General features: G+C 54.3%; 1 protein-coding gene across 1 annotated transcript; it reads left to right on the top strand.

Annotated features, from left to right (window-relative positions):
• Positions 1-11,791: 11,791 nt before the first annotated feature.
• On the top strand, positions 11,792-21,953 carry KLF16 (KLF transcription factor 16). The gene is made up of 2 exons (XM_066342591.1): positions 11,792-12,743; positions 19,771-21,953. The coding sequence occupies exons 1-2, from the start codon at positions 12,287-12,289 to the stop codon at positions 20,070-20,072; spliced, it is 759 nt and encodes a 252-aa protein (XP_066198688.1). The 5' UTR covers positions 11,792-12,286; the 3' UTR covers positions 20,073-21,953.
• Positions 21,954-24,398: the final 2,445 nt, after the last annotated feature.

Genomic DNA, 24,398 nt, shown 5'->3' with positions numbered 1-24,398 from the left:
CCCAGGAAAAGGGGCCACCTGAGGCTGGGTTTCCACAACACGCCCTGGGGCCTTTGAGCTGTGTTCTCCTGGGGTGCTCTTAAGGTCCCTGGTCTTTTTGGACCCCAGCTGGAGGAGGCAGGGCTCAGAACCAGAATGTCTCCTGCTACCTCCAGGGAAAAAGTCCTAGAGCCGGGAATGCCTCGGAAAAGAGTGACCTATAGTCCACCCCGAGGTCGGGTGGTGGGACCGGGCGATGTCGTGGTCAGAACCCTGGGCTGCTTGTTTCCACCTGGCCATTGTACAAGGCAGCCTGTTGCACGGTCCCTTTAAGAGGGCGGTGCTTCAGCCTACCGGTGGGGACGACGCTGAGCGGGAGCGGAGACCCGGGGAGCTCTAATCACACGTGTGCCGGGAGGGAGTGGGAGGGAGTGGAAGTGTGACGCTCACCCGGAAGAGGCGGTAGACGGTGAAAGAGGTCGTGGCCTCGCCGGTAAGTGGCGGTATCTCGGACCTCGCCTTTCTGGGCCTTGCCCTTTCTGCCGCTCCCGATGGCTACCCCAGTCCCCGCGCCTCAAACTTGCCTATATCCAAAACGAGCTGCCGCATGATCCTGCGGCACGCATTTTCCCCGTCTCCGGTGCTTCCTCCGGTCTGTTGACATCGAGCGGGATCAGGTGGCAGTGGATCGCTCCCCGTTCATCTGGCTGGGTTTGGCCTCCTAGGCCTCATAGTACTTTCCTTCACAGAGCTTTTTGTTTCTTGTAATTGGGAATGAGGGACTTGGGTGCTCATTAGAGTGGCCCGTCGGGCGCATAAAGAGCTCTGCAATTGTCGCTGTCAGACGAAGGTAACTCGCTGTGGTCACGCGGTAGATGTCCCTCCTACTTACCCCAACCACTGCTGTCCGTCCAGGCCTGCCCGCGTATTCTGGCCACTCTGGGCAACCCAGCCCTTGAGCCTACGGAATCCCGTCACTGGAAAGTGCTCTGGTCTGGGAGTGGGCGGTGGAGCTGCTGGTGTCATCGCCCCTCCCGAGCCCCACGGCCCCCTCTGGTTAGGAGTCTGGGGCCATTTGTGATAATATGGGACGTTTAGAAGCCAAACTGAACGTGAGAGGCATACTCACTAGAGTAGAGACCGTCTGTAGCCCTAGTTCTCAGTTGCCCTCCTCACCCCAGGACATGTGCACAGACTGGTCTTTGAGTCTGACATACCCTCACTAAACCCTTGGTCTTCTGTCGAGGCCACCAGCATAGCTAACTTTTCTTAACAAGTCTGGCCTCCTTTCAGTCTCTTGCTTCAATTGCTTTCTTTCCCAAATCAACTCTCGTCCTTGACCTCTCAGCCCCATGCATCCACTGATCTCTGGCCCTGCACTTGTCACAGAGCATATTGTCTTTTCACTCTATATCAGAATGTAAGTATACTGAGAGTCAGGGCTCCACAATACAGCAACCTCAAAGCAACTGAGCATGGAAGGGTGTCATTCCTACCCCTAGCCTCCGAGGCTGGGTTCCCCCTCTCCTGGAGCAGAGATAAACCAGTTTGTCATGTATGAACAGAGAAAGTCTATTCATGTATATCTAGAGCGTTTGTACAAAACGTCATTCACTGTTCATGTGATCCCTCTTGGAAAGTGTTTTCTTTGGATTTATTCGTTTTAATGGCTATACCATATTTTATTCGTACTGTGTATTTATCCTGTTTCCTGCTGCTTGAAATTTAGGTTCTTTTCAGTCTTGTAACAAACAATGCGAGGTTGACTGTACTTGGTAGCCAAGTAGGAATATTTTTGTTAGCTGAATTCCTTGGTGCAGAAGTGCAAGTCAAAATGCTTTCTGTAGATCTCTAACTGGGTACATAATCTCTCAACTGTCATACCAAATTGTCCCCCTCCCAACAAAGGAAGCAGATGGTGTCCCCCATTGCTTGGTAAGCATAAAATAGTGTTTCATTATAACTTTATTTGTGTTTCCTGGAAGTACAGTGGATCTCAATGCATTTGTCAGATTTTTGTTTTTTATTTATTGCTTGATTTTAGAGACAGAGAAATGAAGGTAAAGAGAGAGAGAGAGAGAGAAAAGCATTCATCTGACCGGGGATCAAAACCTTGCAACCTTGGTGTTTCTGGATGATGCTCTAACTATCTGAGCTAACAGACCAGGGCAAGATTTATATTTTTATGTTGATCATTTCTCCCATTTTGAAACTGGAAAAATCTATATCTATTGTAAACATCCCTATATTTAACAGCTATTTGTATTTCATATTCTTTGCCCATTTTTCTATTGGGTTGTTGTTATTCTTTTATAGGCACTCTTTCAATATTAAGGCATTTAGGCCTGACCAGGTGATGGCACAGTGGATAGAGCATTGGACTGGGGCGCAGAGGACCCAGGTCTGAAACACCAAGGTCACCAGCTTGAGCGCGGGGTCTCTGGTTTGAGCATGGGAACATAGACATGACCCCATGGTTGCTGGCTTGAGCCTGAGGTTGCTGGCTTGATCAAGGGGTCACTCAATCTGCATGCAGTAGCCCCCTGGTCAAGGCACATATGAGAGAGAAAGCAATGAACAACTAAGGAGCCATAATGAAGAATTGATGCTTCTCATCTCTCTCCCTTCCTGTCTGTCTTTCCATCTCTCTGTCTTTCAGTCTCTGTCTCTGTCACAAAAAAAAAAGGCAATTAGCCCATTGTCTGTTAAAAGTGTTTTTTTTTTTTTCTAATCTGTCATTTGTTTTTGACTTGGATAATTTTTTTTAAGTTTATTTTTGCCACGCATTTAAAGTTATTAATTATTATTAGTGGTTTTTTAAAATTTTTATTTATTTTTTACAGAGACAGAGAGTGAGTCAGAGAGAGGGATAGATAGGGACAGACAGACGGGAATGGAGAGAGATGAGAAGCATCAATCATTAGTTTTTCATTGCACATTGCAACACCTTAGTTATTCATTGATTGCTTTCTCATATGTGCCTTGACTGCGGGCCTTCAGCAGACCGAGCAACCCCTTGCTGGAGCCAGCGACCTTGGGTTCAAGCTCGTGGTCTCTTGTTCAAACCAGATGAGCCCGTGCTCAAGCTGGTGACCTCAGGGTCTCGAACCTGGGTCCTCAGAATCCCAGTCCGACGCTCTATCCACTGCGCCACCGCCTGGTCAGGCTATTATTAGTTTTTTAATGTGTGGCTTCTGCATTTTGTGTCATGCTCAGAAATATTTTCTGTATTCCAAGATTATATTTGATACTTTCTTCTGGAAATGTAATGGTTTCTTTAAAATATATATATATATTTAAAATTTGGTCTAATTTTAAAAGGTACTCCACAGAATGAGTGAGGTAGGAACTCAAACTGCTTTTTTCCAAATTGTTTGCCCCAACTACATGTCCTGAAAAAGCCATCTTTTGGCCCTGGCCAGTTGGCTCAGTGGTAGAGCGTCGGCCTGGCGTGTGGAAGTCCCGGGTTCGATTTCCGGCCAGGGCACACAGGAGAAGTGCCCATTTGCTTCTCCACCCCTCCCCCCCTCCTTCCTCTCTGTCTCTCTCTTCCCCTCCTGCAGCCGGGGCTCCATTGGAGCAAAGATGGCCCGGGCGCTGGGGATGGCTCCTTGGCCTCTGCCCCAGGCGCTAGAGTGGCTCTGGTCGTGGCAGAACGACGCCCCGGAGGGGCAGAGCATCGCCCCCTGGTGGGCAGAGCGTCGCCCCCTAGTGGGCGTGCCGGGTGGATCCCGGTCGGGCGCATGCGGGAGTCTGTCTGACTGTCTCTCCCTGTTTCTAGCTTCAGAAAAATACAAAAAAAAAAAAGCCATCTTTTCCCACTGAAGTACTTACTGTCTTTATGGCATGCCGAGCCCTTGCCTGCATGTGGATTGCTCTAGGTTATCATCCCAGTTAGCACTGTCTTCATCACTGAGGTCTCGAGGGCCATCTTCTCTCCTCATTCCTGCAGGTTGTTTTTCGTTGTCAACCTTAGGCAGGCTTATTTATTTCCCCAACTCTGACTTTTTTTTTTTGCAGAGAGTGGGATTGCTTAGAGTTATAGATTCGTTGAGAGAAAACTGTCATCTTATAATAAATATAGTAGTCGATGCCTTGCACATAGTCCATGCAATGCTAGATAGAAAGGATTCTGAAAATTTAAGTATGAGCAACGTCCTCACCCTACTCTCCCATTATTTACAGCAGGGGTCGGGAACCTTTTTGGCTGAGACAACCATAAACGCCACATATTTTAAAATGTAATTCTGTGAGAGCCATACAACCACCAGTGTACATTACACATTATCCAATAAAAATTTGGTGTTGTCCTGGAGGACAGCTGTGATTGGCTCTAGCCACCCACAACCATGAACATGAGCGGTAGGAAATGAATGGATTGTAATACATGAGAATGTTTTATATTTTTAATGTTATTATTATTTTTATTAAAGATTTGTCTGCGAGCCAGATGCAGCCATCAAAAGAGCCACATCTGGCTCGCGAGCCATAGGTTCCTGACCCCTGATTTACAGTGTATGATGTTGACCTTGGTGAGGCAGTCTGCTGAGACTGCTTTCTCCATGGGGCTCACCCTGGGCATTTCTCTGGATTTGGGGTTACCATGCAAGGGCAGTGATGGGGGAAGCCAGTGGTACATTCCAGAATATCCTTCCCCTTTCATTTGGTATGGTTCATAGGCAAGGGCTCCTGGGAGAGGGGCCAATTTTCGCTTCTCCGTTTTGTAAGTTTTTTCGACACATGTTCATACCGGCAGTGGTAGTGGCATTCTCCTGCTGCCCAGTGGCCCCCGGAGCATGAACCCCTTCTCTAGGAGGGTGGCCCATGACTCCGTGGAACCTTTTGTCCTGGCTTGGCATACCTCAGACATAGGCCCCTGAGATGAGGCCTTCAGTCTAAGGTGTGGGCACCCCCTTCCTCTCTGGAGCAACACTTAATCTGATTCACGATTGGGGTGCAAGGCCAACCTGTTGGCCATAGAATTCATCAGATGGGTTTGTTGGTCCAGCATCAGGGCTCCCCTTACATTTCACAGCTCCTGCCATATGCTAGGTTGCTCATGAAAACCCTGGGCTGCTGGGTTTACCATCACCCCTGTCCCCACTTACAGGGGAGACAGCTCAGGCAAAGCTACCCCCAGAGACAGTTCCTGGGACCCTGCCTGGGCTCTGGCCTCGGGCTCCTGTAGTGCTTACAGTCTTGGGCTACTGGCAAACCTCTGCTGGACAGTGAGAATGAAGCTGCCAGACCCCAGTGCCTGGCACTGGCAGGACACAGGCCACAGCCGTGTATGTGTCCATAGCACATGCAGGTGACACTTAGAGGGGACTGGGCCTGGCCGAGGCCGTTCTCTGAACCCAGAGTGCCTAGTAGAGCTCTCTCTGACCTGTGTTGGATGAGGGCATCCTGAAGCTGGCTTTCCTCCTTCAGCAGATCAGGTGGGGACCAGAGGAACACGGGCCTGCGAGAGGTGGTTTCAGAGGTGTCCTTGAGAGCTAGACAAATGGAACCCCTTTGTGCCTCTGTGAGCTTCTACTTTCAGGGTCACTGTGCCAGTCAAAGAGCTCTGGGGAGGGAATCCCCACTTGAAAGGAAGTAACGGAACACCAGGTTAGAGCCAGATATTGCTCTTCTTGCTTCCTGAGAAGGAATGGGGGTGCTGGGTCTGTCCCCAGCAGCTCTGAGCAGGGAGCTGGTATATCCTGTGTGGTGTGCCAGCAGTCAGTCAGTCAGATACCCACCATCTGGCTAGGTCTGGCCTGAGGCTGGCTGCTTCCTGGCCTCATCCATTGTCCCACCCCAAGCTCTCAGCTTCTGTGTGTGAGAGATCCCCTGACCATAGTAAGCAGCCTCACACATGTTAGAAACAAACATGCCTTAAGAGAGTGGAAAATGTGCATTAATCTCTAAAATGTTCTGTCACCAATATCCATTGCTGGAATGTTGGCTCAATGAGGGGGGTGACTTTGTATTTGTACTAGAGCAGCTAGCAGGACCATCACAGAGTGGTCAGGGTAACATCTGCAAATGCCTTATGCCAGGCAGTTGGAAGAACAGGATATGTGCTACCCAGTGTGCTCCCCTGAGGAGCTGGTCCACTGCCTCCTAAACCCCCATGTCCCCTCTTGCTCCTCCCATGTCCCTGTCAGGTTCTTGCAGGCCCCTCCAGAGGTAACCACCGTGGACAAATTGCAGATACAGGTGAAAACAGATCACAACATGAACAGGCCTCCTTGGGAGTTGGAGCTGGTTTTTCCCTCCTGACTCTGTCCTGTGTCCTGGTTCTCCGAAGGCACTTTCTCCATAACTTAGTAACTAATGTTGAGTTTCTTTTCTTTTTTCCCAATTACAAATAGTGCAACTATACATATTTGCTTCTTTCTTTAAAAAAAAAAGTTTATTGATTTTAGAGGAAGGGAGAGAGCTACAGAGAAAGAGAAACATGTTTCTGTATGTGCGATAACCATGGATCAAACTGGCAACCTGTTATATTTCTTTCTTCTTCTTTCTTCTTCTTCTTTCTTTTTCTTCTTCTTTCTTCTCCTCCTTCTCCTTCTCCTTCTCCTCCTCCTCCTCCTCCTCCTCCTCCTCCTCCTCCTTCTTCCTCCTTCTTCTTCCTCCTTCCTCCTCCTTCGTCCTTCTTCTTCCTCCTTCTTCCTTCTTCTTCCTTCTTCTTCTTCCTTCTTTCTTTCTTCTTCTTTTTCCTCCTTCTCTTTCTTCTTCTCTTTCTTCTCCTTCTCCTCCTCCTTCTTCCAGTTGAGGACAGCGAAACAAGGAAGGGCTTAGGACGGAAGCAAAAGGGGAGAGCCTCGGCAATGCTCTGCTTTGGCTCTCCAGAAATGTTATAGAAAAGTGAGTCAAGGTGGGGCTTCTTTTAGCTCACTGGAAAGCCAGAGAAAAGTGGGTCTTGGAGATAAGTTCAGGGGGTTAGTCCAGGATGAGCTTCTGCTGTCCATTTCTCCCTTAAGTGCAAGCCTTGTGGAGTCCCTTAGAGTTTAGGATATGCTTGCCTGTGGAGGAAGGAGAGGAAGAGAAAAACACGGGTGTGTTCCCAGAAGGAAGAACGCACTATACTTGCTTCTTTTTTTTTTTTGTATTTTTCTGAAGCTGGAAACTGGGAGGCAGTCAGACAGACTCCCGTATGTGCCCGACCAGGATCCACCCGGCACGCCCACTAGGGGGCGATGCTCTGCCCATCTGGGGTGTCGCTCTGCTGCAACCAGAGCCATCCTAGCGCCTGAGGCAGAGGCCACAGAGCCATCCTCAGCGCCCGGGCCAACTTTGCTCCAATGGAGCCTTGGCTGCGGGAGGGGAAGAGAGAGACAGAGAGGAAGGAGAGAGGGAGGGGTGGAGAAGCAGATGGGTGCTTCTCCTGTGTGCCCTGGCCGGAAATCGAACCCAGGACTCCTGTACGCCAGGCTGATGCTCTACCACTGAGCCAACCGGCCAGGGCTTTATACTTGCTTCTTTATGAATGTTTTTTGGGTACCTTCTTTTGTAATGGAATTGCTGGGTCAAAGAACACAACATTGACAGTTTTGGTAAGCTGCAGACAAGAGCAATGAGACTGTGAAATGCCTCTGATATAAACTGCTACTATCATGTGGTCATTAAATGACTCCCATGTTCACTGTCCACGTTTAAAATTTTCATTTTGGGGCCTTGCCCAGTTGGCACAGTGGATAGTGTTGGCCCGGTGTATGGATGTCCCAGGTTCGATTCCTGGTCACAGCACACAAGAGAAGCAACCATATGCTTCTTTCCTCCTCTCTTTCTTCCTCTTCCCTCCCGCAGCCAGTGCTCTATTGGTTCAAGTATCAACCTGGACGCTGAGGATAGCTCCTTTGGTCTGAGTGCTTCAGCCACAGGCATTAAAAATAGCTCAGTTGTTCGAGCATTGGCTCCAGATGGGCATTGCTGGGTGGATCCCAGTCGGGTCACATGTGGGAGTCTATCTCCCCTCTTCTCACTTAAAAAAAATTTTTTTTTCATCTTGGAATCGTTTGGGGTTTACAGAAAAGTTGCAAGGACAGTATAGAGTTCCCATCTACCCTTCACCCAGCATCCCTCATGTTCACATTGTGTTAAAGCCAAGAAATAGACTTGTGTGCATTCCCACCAACTACATGCCAGGTTGTATGCCAGTTTCATCAGGTTTTCCACTGACATCCTTATCTGTGTCAAGATCCAACTCAAGTCCCCACATGGCATTTAGTCATTTTGTCTCCTTAGTCTCTTACAATCTAGGACACTTCAAGTCTTTACTTGTTTTTTATGATCTTCACAGTTTGGGGGGCATTTTGTGAAATGTTCCTTAATCTAGCCTGTCTCTGTTCTCATGAATAAATTGGGATAATGGGTTTTTGGGAAGGACATACCAGTGTGAGATGCCCTCTGGTCATATCCCAGCAGGATTCCCCAAAACACACAAGATATCTCCCTGAGGTTGACCTTGATCACCTGGCTGAAGTGGGGTCCAGCAGTGTCTCTATGGCAGAATGTTGTCTTTTCTTGCCGTCCTTTGGAAGTGAGTCCAAGTCCAGTCCATACTAAAGGAGAGATTTATTTAGAAAGTCATTTTTCGGGGGCTCTAGTGGCGCAGTAGGTTAGTGCACGGTATTTATATGACAGAAAATCATTTTTCATATCGAAAAGTATAAGAAACAAAAGACATATGGCCCACAATTACACTGCCTAGATACCTGTTCACATTTAAAAAGTAAAAAATACACATGGGTAAAAAAGTTGAATTGTACAGAAAGTACTATTAAAATAAAACATTAAGCCCTGGTTGGCTGGCTTAGTTGGATAGAGCATTGTCCCAAAGTGCAGAGTTTGCTGATTCGATCCCCAGTCAGGCCACATACAGAACAGATGGAGATTCCCCTCTCTCTCTTTCTCCCTCCCTCCTTCCTCCCTTGCTATAATCAGTAAGTAAAAAATAAAACAAAAAATTAAGGCTTCACTGTCTTAAAAGATAGGGCCATTCTAGTGTGTTTGTACATCTATACACATACATACCCTGAAGCCTTGATTTCAACCTGCCTGCACCTTCCCTCTGGGCACACCTCACTTTATGTAGCCTTCCCTTCACAGGCACCAGCGTGACCTCTACCTCCATACCTGGCTGCATCTTCCTCCCACCCCCACCCCTGAGCCCCTCAGTGCTATCAGTGAAGGGCAAAGATGGTCCCCTATTTACAGGTGAGGAAACTGTGGTCTGGAGAAAGAAGGGTGCCCAGTCCGGACTAAACTCAAGCCATATTCCTTTGTATTTTCCCCAAACTTTCACTGCTGCTTAGCTGTGCATGGGCAGACTGCTGCTCAGCCCTCTTGCAATCTTGATTTCTGCATCTGTAAAATGGAGGTGGCCACTCCTGAAGGGATGTAGTGAGGACAGAGTGACCAGGCACAAGGCCAAGCTGAGCATGGAGTTAGAGGGGTTGGGGGCTGTCACAGGGGTTTGAGGGTTATATACGTCATGGTTGCTGCAGGTTGCCCTGGGTGTGAAGAGAATCCCCACAGGAAAAGCGGGGACCTCCTCATGGGGGCTCCTGCCTGCAGAGCAGCCAATGTGGCCTGTAGATGAAGGCCACAGACCCAAGACCCTGATCATCTCCAGGAGTGGTACACACCTGAGGCCCTGAGAGAATGACTTGTCCAAGGCCACTGGGCCTGCTGGGCATAGCCAGTATGGCAGCCCCAATCCCTTCCTTGCCACTGCCCTGTATTCCTGCCACCACCAGCTGGAGGTTCTCACACTTCAGGCCCCAGGCGGAGCTGCCTCTGGGACCATATCCCCACTTCCTCCACTTGTCAGGTTTGTGCCTGCCCACCCATGCCATTATTAGACTTCCAGCTGTCTTGCCCTAGACTGAGCCCCTGGAGGTCAGCCCTTGAGGGGCTCATTCTGGCCCAATAAACATGGGTGGAAGGAATGACAGGTACCAGCCTCTTTCTTCTGCTGTTTGCCCGTGTGCCTGGTGGGGAAAGCTGCAAGGTGCTGCTTGCCTCTTATCTAGACTTGGAGACGCTGGGCCACTGGGGCTCAGTAGTACTTGTGGTGGTAGTGGGGGAGGGCTGAGGCTCCTAAGGGCTGCTGGGGTGGGGGTGGGGGCGGTGGCGTAGGCGTAGGCCTGCCCAGGTGATTCACCTCCCAGATTTTCAAAGGTACAGGGGCCCTGATCAGCAGGTATGCTGACCACCAGAGCCCACTACTTAGTGCTCACCTAGAGGGTAGCTGTCCAGAGTGGGCCTTAAGAGTCCCAGATGTGCCCTGGCCGGTTGGCTCAGCGGTAGAGCGTCGGCCTGGCGTGCAGGGGACCCGGGTTCGATTCCTGGCCAGGGCACATAGGAGAAGCGCTCATTTGCTTCTCCACCCCTCCTCCTTCCTCTCTGTCTCTCTCTTCCCCTCCCGCAGCCAAGGCTCCATTGGAGCAAAGATGGCCCGGGCGCTGGGGATGGCTCCTTGGCCTCTGCCCCAGGCGCTAGAGTGGCTCTGGTGTCCGCAGAGCGACCCCCCGGAGCGGCAGAGCGTCGCCCCCTGGTGGGCGTGCCGGGTGGATCCCGGTCGGGCGCATGCGGGAGTATGTCTGACTGTCTCTCCCCGTTTCCAGCTTCAGAAAAATACAAAAAAAAAAAAAAAAAAAAAAAGAGTCCCAGATGTGAGAGTGGGCTTGTCTATCAAAAGGAGCCTAGTGGACTGCAATACGTCTCTGCAGCCTGAAATCAATTCTCCATGCTTCTCTCTTCCCTTGGGGTTGCCAGAGGGGGCTGGAACAAGCTGGCATCACCAAGGACGGTAGGGCAATGGGGGTCGGGAGACACCAGGGACAGTGGCTTGCATCAGGGCAGAGGGACCCAGCCGGGTCAGTTCAGTTAGCAGGAGTTGCAGGTAGAGAGAGTGAAGATAAGAGTTCCAGAATGGGGTTGGGACCAGGGTCACGGCCCCTGTCCACACGCAGGTCAGGGTGGGTCACCGAGTCGGCGTTAGCGATTGGAATCCGGTCAGGGAGGCCACGCAGGCCCCCTGGGGGCCGTTTAGGCCACTGCATGGCCCTTACCGTCGGCATAGGAAAGAGTGGGGGGCGTGGTCGCCCATTTACGCGCACCGCCACTTTGGGTCTGCAGACCCCGGCCATTTCTGTCCCCAGCTGGCCTGGATGCCCTCAGGGGCTTGGAGAGACCCCACTTTCACCGTCCCAAGCTCCAAGGATCTCTGCTCATCGCCAGGGAGCTATGTCCCTGACCCGCGTGTCCCGGAAGGGCCAGATGTTATGCCTCGCCAACGCGCCCGGAGCCCAGACCTTTACAACTCCGGTGGGCTTCTTTTCCCTACCCCGCTACTCTCGCCCTACTCGAATGCAAACCGGTCCTTCCTAATGCTAGTGAGGCGCAAAAAGAGGAACGCAGGCTCCTTCCACCTGGAGGAGTGAGATGAGCGCCGTCCCACCCTTCCCGGAGCCTAGGCCAGGGAGGCTACAGAGTCCTCGGGAACGGCGAGGGGACGCAGATACGCCCAGCTAAGCAGGGCACTAGGCCCGGCAGAAGGGAAAAGGGTCGCGCACGTGGCTTGGGGGCGGGGCTGGCCGCCTTTGAACCCCCACCAAGCCACGTGGGTGTGGAGTCCTTCCCCCATCGCAAACGGGGGCACGCCGGGACCCACGTTGAAGCGTCCGGGGAGGGGGCGGCCTCCTGTCGGCCGCGCGCAGCACCGCAGGATGGGAGCGCGCCGAGAAAAGGCGGAGGCCGCCCGGGGAAGGAGGGGCGTGCCGGGAGGGGCGGGGCGGGCTCTCGGGGGAGGGTTGTATGGGGGCAGGGGGCGGAGATCCCCGGCATGCGGAGGGAGCGCTCTGATGAGGGCACTGAGACCCGCGGGGCAGGGGAAGGGACGAACTAGGAGGGTCGAGCTCCGGAACTGGCGCCCCGCGTGCGGGAGAGCTCAGGGCATGAGGCTGAAGCACACTCTGGGGCAGAAGGGGGCGCGCCGGGGAGACGATTTTTTTCGCCCAGGCCGCGCACCCGGCGGCAGCGAGCGGCTTGTTAGGCGGTGGAGGGCGCGCCGTTCTGGGGGCGTGGCCACTGCGCCCCGAGGGGGCGTCCTCCGGGCGGGGCGGGACGTGGCCGCCCCCGCGGGCTCCGGTGCGTCAGGGCGCGTCAGGCGAGGCGGGGCGGGTCGAGCGCGGGCGGCGGCGGCGGCGACGCGCACCGGCCTCCTCCTCTTCCCGCACTCAAGCAGCCGCCGCTGGCCGGACGGGCGCCGCTCCCGCCGCCTCCGCTCGGTCCGCGTCGCGCGCCCTTTTCCGGCATGTCGGCGGCGGTAGCGTGCGTGGATTACTTCGCAGCCGACGTGCTCATGGCTATCTCCTCGGGCGCCGTGGTGCACCGCGGGCGGCCGGGCCCCGAGGGCGCGGGCCCCGCCGCCGGCCTGGATGTGCGCGCGCCGCGCCGCGAGGCCGCCCTGCCCGGGCCCCCGGGGCCTCCAACGCCGCCCCCCCGGGCCGTCCCGGGCCCGAGCCCAGGGGCTGCCGCCGCTCCCCACCTGCTGGCTGCCAGCATTCTGGCCGACCTGCGTGGCGGGCCCGCTGCGGCCCCGGGGAGCGCCTCGCCTGTCTCCTCCTCCTCGGCTGCCTCGTCTCCGTCCTCTGGCCGCGCCCCCGGCGCCGCGCCCTCTGCCGCCAAGAGCCACCGCTGTCCCTTCCCGGGCTGCGCCAAGGCGTACTACAAGTCCTCGCACCTCAAATCGCACCTGCGAACGCACACAGGTGAGTCCGGTCCTCCTGAGGGCGGCCTCTCAGGCCCCCTCCCCCCGCCGGGACCCCGAAACTGCGTGGCGCGTCGGGGGCGGGGAGGGGGGCGCGCCCGGGCCGCCGCCGCGCCTGCCGGGAGGGCGGGGCCTCGGTGGGTTGGGCGCGCGCAGGGGGCGTGGCGGCCATGCGGTCGGGTGGTGCGCGGTTGGCGGGTTCGGCGGCGGCGCCAGGGGCTTGCTAGGCTCGCGATGCCGCGCAGTTGGGGAGTGGGGTCAGGGCTCCTAGGGAGCCCCCTTTTGCGATGACTTCTTTCTCTTTTATTTTCTGTTGTGTTAGGATCTGGGTGGTATGCAGCATCGTTGGAGCACCTAGTTCTGAGGTTCTTCTTTTCCGGGGCCTCAGTTTCCTTAGCTGTAGAGAGGGAGGAACCACGTCGCGGACTTCGGGACAGTCGCGTGGGTTCTCTCCAGGGGGCGGTGCAGCGCCTGGCTTGGGGCCAGGGTGTGTGTTGGGGGTGTTTTAATAGGGCGGAGAGCTGGACTGGGAGTGAAGGTTGGGGCCTGAGTCTGGAAAGGAGAGAGATCTGATGGGGGAATCTCCTGAGGAAAACAGGTCCTCGCCGTGTTTCTAGCGTGTTAGTTACCCCCACTTGCTGCGGAACCCGGAAAGTGCACAGGGCCAAGGGGTACGGTTTTGGAACAGAATCTTAACAGCCTGGGGGGATTGGTGGGGCAGCTAGGGAGCCTGGAGGCATGGAGGTGCTCACGGCCACCCTTTCACTCTTTTATTCTGTCATCCTCTCTCCTTGTCTTGAGCTCCCTCTCTTCCTCACTAGTTCCTACCCTCCATCCTGAGAATGTCCTCCAAGCTGCAAGGTTGGGCTGGGGACAGGATGGTGGGCCTTGGTGGACACGGTGTCATTGTCTGGGTACCGGAAAGCAGGTTGGTCTCTGTGGCCTGGCAGAGACAGGTAGCCAGGCCTCAAATGCCACACAGGTGCTGGCAGCCCCTCTCCCCCTCTCTGCCCCATTCTCACCTCTCCTTGTCCTCAGGAGATGGAGGCTCTGCCTACCTGTGTGCACAGCCAGGACAGGACTTGGGGTGGAGTCTACATTTCCTTACAGGGAACCACCATCTTTCTCTCTCTGGTCACTGGATATTATTTTCTCTGTAAGATAGTGGGGTCCTTGTGTCTGTGGGAGAAACATTTGGGGGTCCATGAAGATGGAGAGGTAACTAACTCTCTGGGCGGCAAATTGGGGTCTAGGAGTTCAGTGGCTCATTGGGGTGAGTTTGCCCATCTCAACAGCGTGGGATAGGGCTGAAGTGGGAGACTTGACAGACGGGCCCAGTCCCTCACTTAGCAATTTGATCTTATGCTTGTCCCATCTCTGGCCTGAGGTATTTGTTATCTGAGAGCCTTTTGGATCCCCAGTTCTCTGATTTGGTTTGATTTTTCCTTTTCCAAATTCTGTCAGATTTCCTGGATGGATTGAAGGGGGCGGCCATGTCACTTCCTACCATGGCTTCCAAGGGACACTTCTCTAGGGTGTCCTAGGATCCTTCAGAGCCTCTGTAGGTCCCTGGGCAGTGGTGGCCACCTCCCTAAGCCCATGGGGAAGGAAGGATTCTTTGCTGAGGCCAGTACATCAGCATTGCCACCCCCATTTTTAATGAGAAACCGAGGCCCAAGAAGCTGAATTGCAGGGATGGGTGAAGATGGTGGCACGGGCAGGGTGCCATCTCTGCTGGGTCCTGTGTCTCTGTCTCTGGATGTCTTGTTTGGACCTTCCTTTATAACAATAGTGTGATGACCTAGTGAGGCACAGCTCTTGGACCCACTTGGCAGGCACCCTCTTTTCCATTTCCCAAGGGTTTTGGATACTTGTGTGCTTAATGGTTGTTGTTCAGTGTATCTCCGATTCCTGGTACCTTCCCAGAGTCTGTATGAAGGCCTTTTGGTTTTTCTAACCCCTGGGGGATGGGCAGTTGCTGTTAAAGCTTGTTTTGGAGGTGAGGAATCCATGCTTATCCTTGGTGTCCCACCGCTAAGGACAGAACATAGAGCTATTTGTCTGCTGAGCTGTTCCCTCAAAGGCTTTTGGGAGAGAGTCCTGCTACCCACCCCTTTATGAGGATTGTTCTCTCTGTAAAGGCAATGCCAATGCCAATCTTGGTCTAGCCCTGCTGTGCAGATGAGCAGACTGAGGCATTGGAGTGAGCGTGGTGCTACCACCATCCCTGCTTTTTGGTGCAGGGTGGGGGTGAGGAGGCCTGGAGAGGCTATGAGTCTTTTCACAGGGCCACCCAGTTGCATAGGGTGTGAAGAGGGCAGTCCTGTGGTTTGTGTCCATCCTGCAGTTCATGGCCCAGCGCGGAGTTCTTCTGTGTGGGGCGGGCAAGGACTTTAAAAGCTGCCAATGTTGACGCTGTTGCCATGGATACGAGAGTGCGAGCTGGGAGATGGGGCGGGGGCGGGAGAGGCTGGCTGTCTACTTGCTCTCCCCAGCCTCCCTCAGCTCCGAAGGGCTCCCCTGCCTGCGCCCCCAGTGCCCAGCACGCAGTCAGCCATGTGTGCCTTGAGGGGGCCTCAGTTCCCTGGCCCCCATCCACTCGTTGTAAGAGCTCTTTCAGTTATGACAACTGTAGATGTCCCTGGACATTGCCTAGTGTTCCATGGCAGGTTGCAGATCACCTCCAGTTGAGATTCCCTGTACCGCTCTAAAATCCTGTCTACTTAAGACTGAGAAATAATAGCTGAGCATCTAGGCACTGTTGGGGTCCCAGTCCTTTTCCTTGGGCCCCGGGAACCTTGGGGATTTGATGGAGGAAAAAGCTTCCAGGAAGAAGAGATCTGAATTGGGTGGGACAGGGAGGGGTGTGTCCCAGGAGAGGGGACAGCACCCTGACTGCAAGGGGTGGGGGGCGAGGCCCTGGGATGTGGATTTTGAGAGGTGATAGTGTAAACTGGGGAGGGGGCAGAGCAGTCTAAGGGCTACATTTAATCCCAAGGGCAGGGTGGGGGACAGGCAGAGAGCATCTGGGCTTTGCAGAGGAAAATCCGTTTATGGAAAAGGGATTAGGGCTTGAGGATGCAGGCCACTGTGGGAGGGGAAGGGTGGGCTGATTTATGAATTGAGTGTGGGGGGAGCCTTAGGATGTTGGGGGGCAGGAGGAGGCTAGAGTGATCTGCTTGAGGTGGCGCAGGGTGGTAGTGATGATTATAGTTTTTTGAAGAGGCCACCAGGAGGAGAGGGCAGATGGGGAAACTGAAGCCTGGAGGAACAGTTCCATGCAGCTCAGGCAGAGCTGGGAGTTCCCTTAAGGTCAGGTGGGGTTCAGGAGATTGGTGTTGGGGCAGGAGGACATTGCTAGTCCTGAGGAGGGTATGGGTGCCCAGGAGCTGCCTCCCCACCTAGCCTCTCTCCAGTGGGCAAGGGTACAGAGAGCAGCTGAGACTAGCTGCAGGTGCCTATGCCCCAGCTAGGGGTGGGTGGAGGAGGGCCCTTCAACATTGCAGGGGGCGATAACCACCTACCACCCAGGCTCCCTGATAAAGGTGGCCCAGATGGCCTGGCATGGGCAAATGATATGGGGATGAGTAGCTTGCGGAGGCAGGCTCGGTGGGTCACCTTCACCCAGTGATGTTTTCAGAACATTAGGCCTCTGAAACACATGTGCTGGGCGGTCCTGTGGGAGCTGTGCCCCCTTATTTCAGGCACCAAGAGCTCCCCCTCCATGCCAAAGATACCAGTCCGGGTAGGAAGTGAGATGGGGCAGCCTGGGTCCTCCAGGAGGGAGGAAGGACATGGGAGAGACTGCAGATGGACATCTTCTTAAATAAATGGGAATAATCATAGCTCCTCTCTGGGGGTAAATGAGATGATGGGCAAACATGTTAGATGCTACCTGAGCTGTGCCAGGAGCCTGAGCTTGAGTTTCTAGGTCTGTAGACTCTTTCCAGAGATTTATTCCGCATGCCAGTTGGGGGTGGGCGGCAGTCTCACACCCAGGAGATGCTGAACACAAATACAGAAAAGTGGGGAAAGGGGATGTTGGGGTCAGGGAGCACCAGCAGTTAGGGAAGAAGAGACCACTCTGAGGGGTGATGCTGAGCCTGCTGGCACCATGTTGTCTCCTGGCTGTTCCTAGTTCACCCTGGCCTAGCCCATCACAGGATCAAGTCCACTACAGTCCTACCTACCACATGCTCCCCAGCACCCATTCCAGCCAAGTTGCCTGGGCAGCCAGGTGGCCACACTTGGGGGCCCTCGTTGCCCCTGAGTCTCCAAATGTACCTACCACCTTTCCTGGCTAGTGGACTGTGAGAGGGTGGCAGGGCCTGGCATCTTGCAGGCATTTGCCCTGTGTTGTGGTTGGCATCTTGCAGGCATTTGCCCTATGTTGTGGGGGCTGGAAGCTGGGCCGGCCCCTGTGGGGGTGGGACCACGTGAGCAGTGAGGGCTGGGGCTGCGGATGTCCCCACACCAATGACCTATGTGCGGCAGCTGTGTTCCCAGCGGCTGTGGCTGCGTATGTGTCCTGCCCTGGCTGGCCCTATCGCCACTCCTGCAACCTGCTCTGTGCAAAGTGGAACTGTGGGGTTAAGGGGGAAGGTGGGGGCCAGCCCCACTGCCCTAAATGGGGAAGTGAAGCCAACTGCTGGCTGCCAAAGCAGTGGGATGCTTCCCCCTACCCACTTCTGCTCTCCTGACCAGTGCCCTGCAAATGGCGACATGACTGCATGTCCCTCAGAGGGGCATCACTGCCCTGGCCCTGGGTCTAGTCCAAAGCTAGCAGCCCTGCCACGGTAACCAGACTCCCCTTCCCCAGGTAACTCTTCTGAGTGGCTACAGTTGAGGTGAGTTTGGGATCCCTGATTCTGAAGAGAACTTCCCTGCTGTGACCCCTTCCCTGGCTGCTGCTGTTCCTGCCTTCTGGATTGTTTGGGGGAGGCATGGGGCATAAAGGGGACAGCCCCAGGGATTTGGGGCTACCCACAGTCTTGGGGACAGTTACTCTCCCCCCAGCAGCACAGTGTGGTCTGAGACTTCCGGGGGAAGGTAGCTCTGCTAATCTTTCCCATACACCTGGGCCCACATCTTCTAAGGACTGTCTTCCCCCAGCTGTGAGCATAACCGACAGGTAGCCCACAAGAAACTTTCTGGGGGTAGCCTGTTTGGCTTCTGACCCCCTTTGTTCTGTTGTGCTAGGGGTGTCCACGTGTGGCCTGGAGGAAGGGGTAGGGTAGGGGAGGCTTTAGTCTTTCCTAGGCCAGGGTAATGGCTGAGCCCCTGTGTCCACTGGTGGCCCCCACACCAACTCCTCTTCCGAGGGCAGGCCAAGTTTGAGCTTTCAGAGCAGAAATGTCACCAGGTTACCCTGGGAATCCTGGCCCTGCTCTCCCCATGGCTGTGGTGTCTCCTGTCGTCTCTAGGTCACCTCTGTCTATTCCCCACTATGGGTCCTGCTTTGAGGATCTTATCTGACTCTTGGCTGAGGACCCCCTTCTGTCTGTCTCCCCAACCACTTGCCCTTCCGGGGGAGGTATTCCTGGAAAAAGGATCAGCCCAAGTCACCAAAGTGTTCCAGATTGGGACTTTCATTGTATAACCCATGAGGTGACACCCTGCCCAGGCTGTGGCTTCCCCCAACCTGGTCTAGCTGGCTCCTTTCCTTCATGGGCTTGCATCCAGTGCCACAGGGGGTGTTGTACCAACAAGGTGCGTGAGCGCCCCAGCTCACGTGCCCATATTCTATCTACACCTGCCCCCACACACTTCAGAACCTTTAGGCCAGTGGTTCTCAACCTGTGGGTCGCGACCCCGGCGGGGGTCGAAGGACCAAAACACAGGGGTCGCCTAAAGCCATTGGAAATACATATTTTATTTAAAAATGTATTGTATAATAAATATGTATTTTCTGATGGCTTTAGGCGACCCCTGTGTTTTGGTCGTTCGACCCCCGCCGGGGTCGCGACCCACAGGTTGAGAACCACTGCTTTAGGCATTGGGCAGAACACCACAGGGGGAAATCCAGAGCCCCAGATACCTGGTGCAGAACCCTGCAGAGCACAAGCTCTGGATGCTTGGCCCTGTGGCCTGGAGTGTGGTGGGGTCAGGGATGGACAGAGTTCAAGGGTGGAGCCCTTAGTACCCTGGCTGGCTGGGGAGACGCTGGGGGTGGGCTGGTCATGGTTGTGGGGCAGAGACCTCAGATGGGACAGGATGGGCTAGGCTAGCCTGGGTGGTGGGTGTGGCCTATGGAGGAAGTTGCAGGGTAACAACCGGGCCTCTGTGCCCTGCCTCTTCCCAGCGGCCCAATGCTGGGGCCCTTCCTGTAGGGCTGCTGTGCCTGAATATGCGGGGATGCAGGTAGCTGGGGATGCCCTTCATATGTCTGTCTGCCCATACAGGGGCCACGAGGGTCAGCAGAGGGGTTGGGCATGGGAAACTGCCCACATTGTATCCCCTACTTTGCACCCCGTTGGTCATTTCCAAAAGGAGGGTGTTTTAAGTGGGGTCAGTAACACCTGGGAGGCCTTGGAATGCCTGAAAGAAGGGGTGGAAAAGAGTAGTTGGGGATGGGGATGGCAGGACCAGTTTGCTTGAGAAGTCTCTTCAAAAACCCAGCATGCATCTGAGCCTTCACACGTGTGGCAAATACACAAGGAGGCCTTCATCACTGTGGAGGTTTCATTTTAGGGGGGCGCCCACGAGGGGGTGTGTTGGTAGAACCCAGCCTCTGTAGGTTGTACTTACAACTAACGGAAAGTGCTCACAGCTGTGTAATTACTACTAGTTCCCAGGAAATCAAGGGCTAGGATATTCATTAGGGGTTTGTGAAATGAGTGGGGATCCTTTTTTTATTTTTCACATTTACATGGTTTAAATTCACACCCAGAATTCAGCTGCTAAAACTATGGGTGGGGGTGAGACAGATGACCAGAATGCTTTGGGATCTGATGGAACATTCCCTTCTCCCTATCTCCTGACACCCACCACACTGACCATTGTCTTTGTCTTCTGCCTCCTCCATCCAGGTGAGCGCCCCTTTGCCTGCGACTGGCCAGGCTGCGACAAGAAGTTTGCGCGCTCCGATGAGCTGGCCCGCCACCACCGGACGCACACAGGGGAGAAGCGCTTCCCCTGCCCTCTCTGCTCCAAGCGTTTCACCCGCAGCGACCACCTGACCAAGCATGCACGCCGTCACCCTGGCTTCCGTCCAGAACTACTCCGGCGCCCTGGTGCTCGCAGCACCTCGCCCAGCGACTCCCTGCCCTGCAGCCTGGCTGGCAGCCCTGCACCCAGCCCAGCCCCAAGCCCAGCCCCTGCCAGCCTGTAGGGCCCATCTAGCCTGCCCAGAGCTCCCCCTGCCCAGAGCACCAGCAACATGCCTATTGTCCAGGCTCCCTTCCAGCATTCCCTGAGGGCCCTAAAATGCCTCTGATCCCCTCAAGAAAGCAAGGAGGGGGCCTGAGACTGGACTGGGGTCAGCTGGATCTTGGAGATGCCCCATCCTCCATCCCACCTCTTGGGATGGGTGCCTGGGGCCTGTGTCTGTAAATAGCCATGACCTATAACTCTTTCCATCTGCTAAACTGGGACCCCAGGTGGGTGGCCAGCAGGTGTTCCCCTTTCCCCTTAGTCCCTTCCTTGCTTTTGGGGATATTGGGGAGCAGAAAGCCACCCCCTGCCCAGTGCTTGGAATTGGCCCCAGGCCCCTCTCTCCAGGTTGGGAAGAAGTGTGCAACGAGCCATAGAGGAACCAGGGGTGACTGAGGGCCCACCTGTCCCCACACACCCTCCTGGGGCCCCTCACACCACAGAAAGCCATTGGAGATGTTCAGGGAAATGGGGTGCGGCCCGGCCGTCCCCCACTCGGGTATTCGATCTCAGGTGTCCACAAGTTCTGCCCCACTGCCCATAGGAGGGGCCCCTGTCTCCCTGCCCCTGGGAGGCAGGGGGAAGGGAGGGTAACCACAGGGTCTGGATTTTGCTTCTGAGATGGGGGAGGGTGGGTGAGGAACAGGGTTCTTCCAAAGAGCATTGCCTCACTTAGGGGCTGGGGGGCGGATATGGAGATAGAGTGAATGCTGGCTTATTTATTTTCTTGTTTCTACTGGCTGAGGTGGTGTGTGAGTGAGTGAGAAAGACAGTTCAGAAAATTCTGGGAAGCTAGTGCCACAGCTGCTCCCTGCCCCTGACTTTGGCCTTCTGTAGCATCTCGTGACAATCATTCCCTCCCCTTAGGGACCAGTGCCACTGGGTTTGAATGCACCCCTTTCCACCCCCCACCCTGCAGGTGGAGGCAGGAGCCCTGGCTCCATCCCACCCTTGCTGCATGTCTCCCTGGACTACAGGGTTGGACCAATGATTGAGGTCCTGGCCACAAGGACAGGAGGCAGGAGGACTGGCCCCAGCCCCCTGGGGATAGCTCGTTTTTTTGGACCGGGTAGAATATTTTTTCAGGCACCAATCCCTTTCTTGATCTGGGCCACTGTGGGTGGTCCATCATCCTCAGGGGATGGGGGGTGTGAGGGAATGGTCCTCAGTTACCTAAACTTAGGGTAAAGAATGATGGTTACCATGTCCTTTGGTAGGTTGGTTGGGTTTCATTTTGGATTTAGGACCCTGCACACCTTGGAGTGGGAAGGGACCCAGGCTCTCTGCCCCCAGACTCTAAAAGGGCCTGTATCCACACCAGTCACTGCAGGAGGTTTGTGGCAGCTGCATTTGTTACAGAGCCTTCTTTGTATCCTGATTGGGGGCTGGGGGTTTGGATGGCACTGTTGTGGACCCAGACCTGGCCTGGCAGGATCCAGGGATGGGTGCCTGGGATCCTGGGTGGGTGCCTGGGATCCTGGGTGGGTGGGGGCTGGTGAATCCTTTTGGAGCTGGGCTAGGGAGGATCTGTCTTCAGGGGTTTCCTATGGGCAGATCATTGCATGGCTGGTCCATCTGCCCTCAATCCTTCCTTTCCCAGAGGTGGTAAAATGCCTTTGTCCATGAGGGTGGATTGGTGTGTGCTCCATTCACCTTTGTGTTTATGTGGTTATCCTCTTGGTTGTCCTAGGCCTGGCAGGTATCTGTCTGCAGATAGACTGTGGGTCCCAGGGCCCAGGAAGCTGAGATCTCTGGCCCCTCTCCAAGAGGGGCCTGGAGAGACCCATGCCTCCCTCCCTCAGTGGGCTGGTGGTAGCTGTGGCCTTTCAGAGGGGGAAGTGGAGGGGGGCAAAAAATGGTTGCATCCCTAGGGAATTGTGCTTTCTTGGGTAGCACCCCTCTCCTCCCCTGCCTGACCTCATCCTTGTATTTAATTAAACAAGCCCTTTTTTAGACCCAATTCAGTGCTCCTGTGGTTTTTCCCACCTCCAATTCCCAGCCAATGGCTCTGTACCACTCATCAATGTAGGCCCAAGATCACCAACCGTTTGGGGAAACTGAGGCAGCAGGGATGGTGAATTCAGAGATCCCTGGTGGGGAATCTTTGCAAGTTTACAGTGGCTGGGACATAAAATAACGTGACGCAGCCTTGAACTTCCAAAAGTTTAACGCTACCTGCAGCAGGGAATGCTGCTGCCCAGTGTCATCCACGCCTCGCACAGCTGCAACCACTGCCCACCTTCCCACCCTGTTACCCGGCTACCAAGGCGAGCAACAGGGCTCCTCCCGCCCCTTCTTCCGGCGCCCAGCCTTGTGGTAGCTCTTGTACATCTACTGTATGCTCTCAATTGGGAGGAGGACTGGTGAGGGTGAGGAGCCCCTTAGAAAGGGAGGATTAGCCTCCCTGGGAGCATCGCGAAGCTGGTGCAAACTTTGAACTCCCTTCCTAGGAAAAAGGCACCCCAGATCGCAGCGATCTCCAAGTCCCTGAAGGCCGATGGAGCTGTGGTTGTGAACGCAAACCCTCTAGGGTGGCTTCCCTTCTTCCCGCTCTGGGTAAGCATAGAACCCCGCCATCTGGTGGTCGCTTACTCCTTGGGCACCTGCCCAACATTGCTCAGGGCCTTGCCCTTGTGGCCGTCAAAATAGCCACCATCCTCCTGAGCCTGGGCTCACGTTAGATGACGGCCTCCCTCTTGCATCCCCTCGTTCCCGCTCCACCAATTTTCTCTTTATTGGATTCTGCCCCGCAAGACTGCAGACATAGCTTCCTCTGTCCTCTGGCAGGATTCCTGGAATGCGGAGTCCATGCGTGCAGCCCCTCCCTCAGTCTCTCCTGGACACACTCCCACACGCCTTCGAAACAGATTAAAGATGCCCCCTCTGCCTCTTGGACGCTCCGTTGGCATGTGGACCCCTAGCCCTTCCCCCCTGCTCAGGTCCCCCTGTGTGCAGACAACACCCCCTGCTCCATCACTAGTCAGACCTTGCCTTCAACTCCAGATCCGATGTCTCCAGTTCATCCTCTGGCTGCCCTCTGCTTCACCCATTCAGTCACTGGCAGCTCTATCCACGTGTGCAAGCCTTGGGGTCACCCTTGACTTCAACTCTTTGTCTCACCACCCACGTCCATCCAGTCCATGAGGAAATCTCCCTTAAGTTGTACCTTCAAAACATATCCAGAATCTGTCCACTTCTCCCTTTTCCTCTCCCTAACCCCATAGTTTGTCCTCCCATGGTATCCACTAGAGGGCGCATGCGAGCGCCTGAGTCAAGTCCCACAGCTCTCCAAGGTTCTCACCTCCCTCCTGATAAAACCCCAACATCCCAAGGCTCACAAGACTCTGTACCACCTGCTTCCCTACTCCTGTTACCTTGCTGCCCTCACCTCCTCCATCTCTCTCCCTTGCTCACTGTGCCTGCACACTGTTCCTCCAACATGCCAGGCACAGACCTTTGGATGTGTTGTTCCCTCCTCTTGGAATGCTCTTTCTCTAGATGTCTCCTTGGCTCTTTACCTTCTTCAGATCTGCTGAAATCCCACTTTCTCCATAGTGATCCACTATGGATCACTCCTTTTCCCTACCCAGTTCTACTCCCCCCCACTTTCTGCCTTTTGTCATTTTATCTCATTTATTTACTTATTTCCTAAATTTCCTATTGTCTCTCTACTCCGTCTAGAACAGGGGTCTCAAACTCAACTCAGCATGTGGGCTGCAGAGCAAGATCACAGCCGTTCGGCGGGCCGCACTAGGTCTACAAAAGGCAACTGTTACGCAACACTTTTCTCACTGCAGTTGAAAACAAAAAAAAAATCAGTACAACAAGCACAATCGTACATGCAGTTTACTCAGTGTCACAAAACGACCAGAAACTGTAGTTCGCATCACAACTGCTGTTAACTAAGCTAATATCTAGCTAGGATGCTAGAGAAATGAAAAATACAAGTAGGCCCCTAGGCTTACTTAATTTTATCCAAAATATTTTGAACTTCGTGGATTAGTCTGCGGGCCGCGGTGGGCCGCATGTGGCCCGTGGGCCACGAGTTTGAGACCCCTGATCTAGAATGTCACCTCCATCAGGGTGGGGTCTTTTCTTTGTTCACTAATGTTTCTAGCACTGTGTCTGGCATGGAGTACATATTTGGTAAACATTTGTGGAATGAACGGCTAAGGCCAGTGAGTATGAATGGAGCCCTTACTAGTGTGAGTTCAAGGATGACCTCATTTCACTGCACTAACATTGTCACTAGCTAGACTCAACCCTTTTGTTGGTGGTGGGGAGG

This window comes from Saccopteryx leptura, chromosome 1, assembly GCF_036850995.1.
Source record: "Saccopteryx leptura isolate mSacLep1 chromosome 1, mSacLep1_pri_phased_curated, whole genome shotgun sequence".
In the NCBI taxonomy this organism is placed as follows: domain Eukaryota; kingdom Metazoa; phylum Chordata; class Mammalia; order Chiroptera; family Emballonuridae; genus Saccopteryx; species Saccopteryx leptura.
This window is presented reverse-complemented; position numbering and strand designations above follow the sequence as displayed.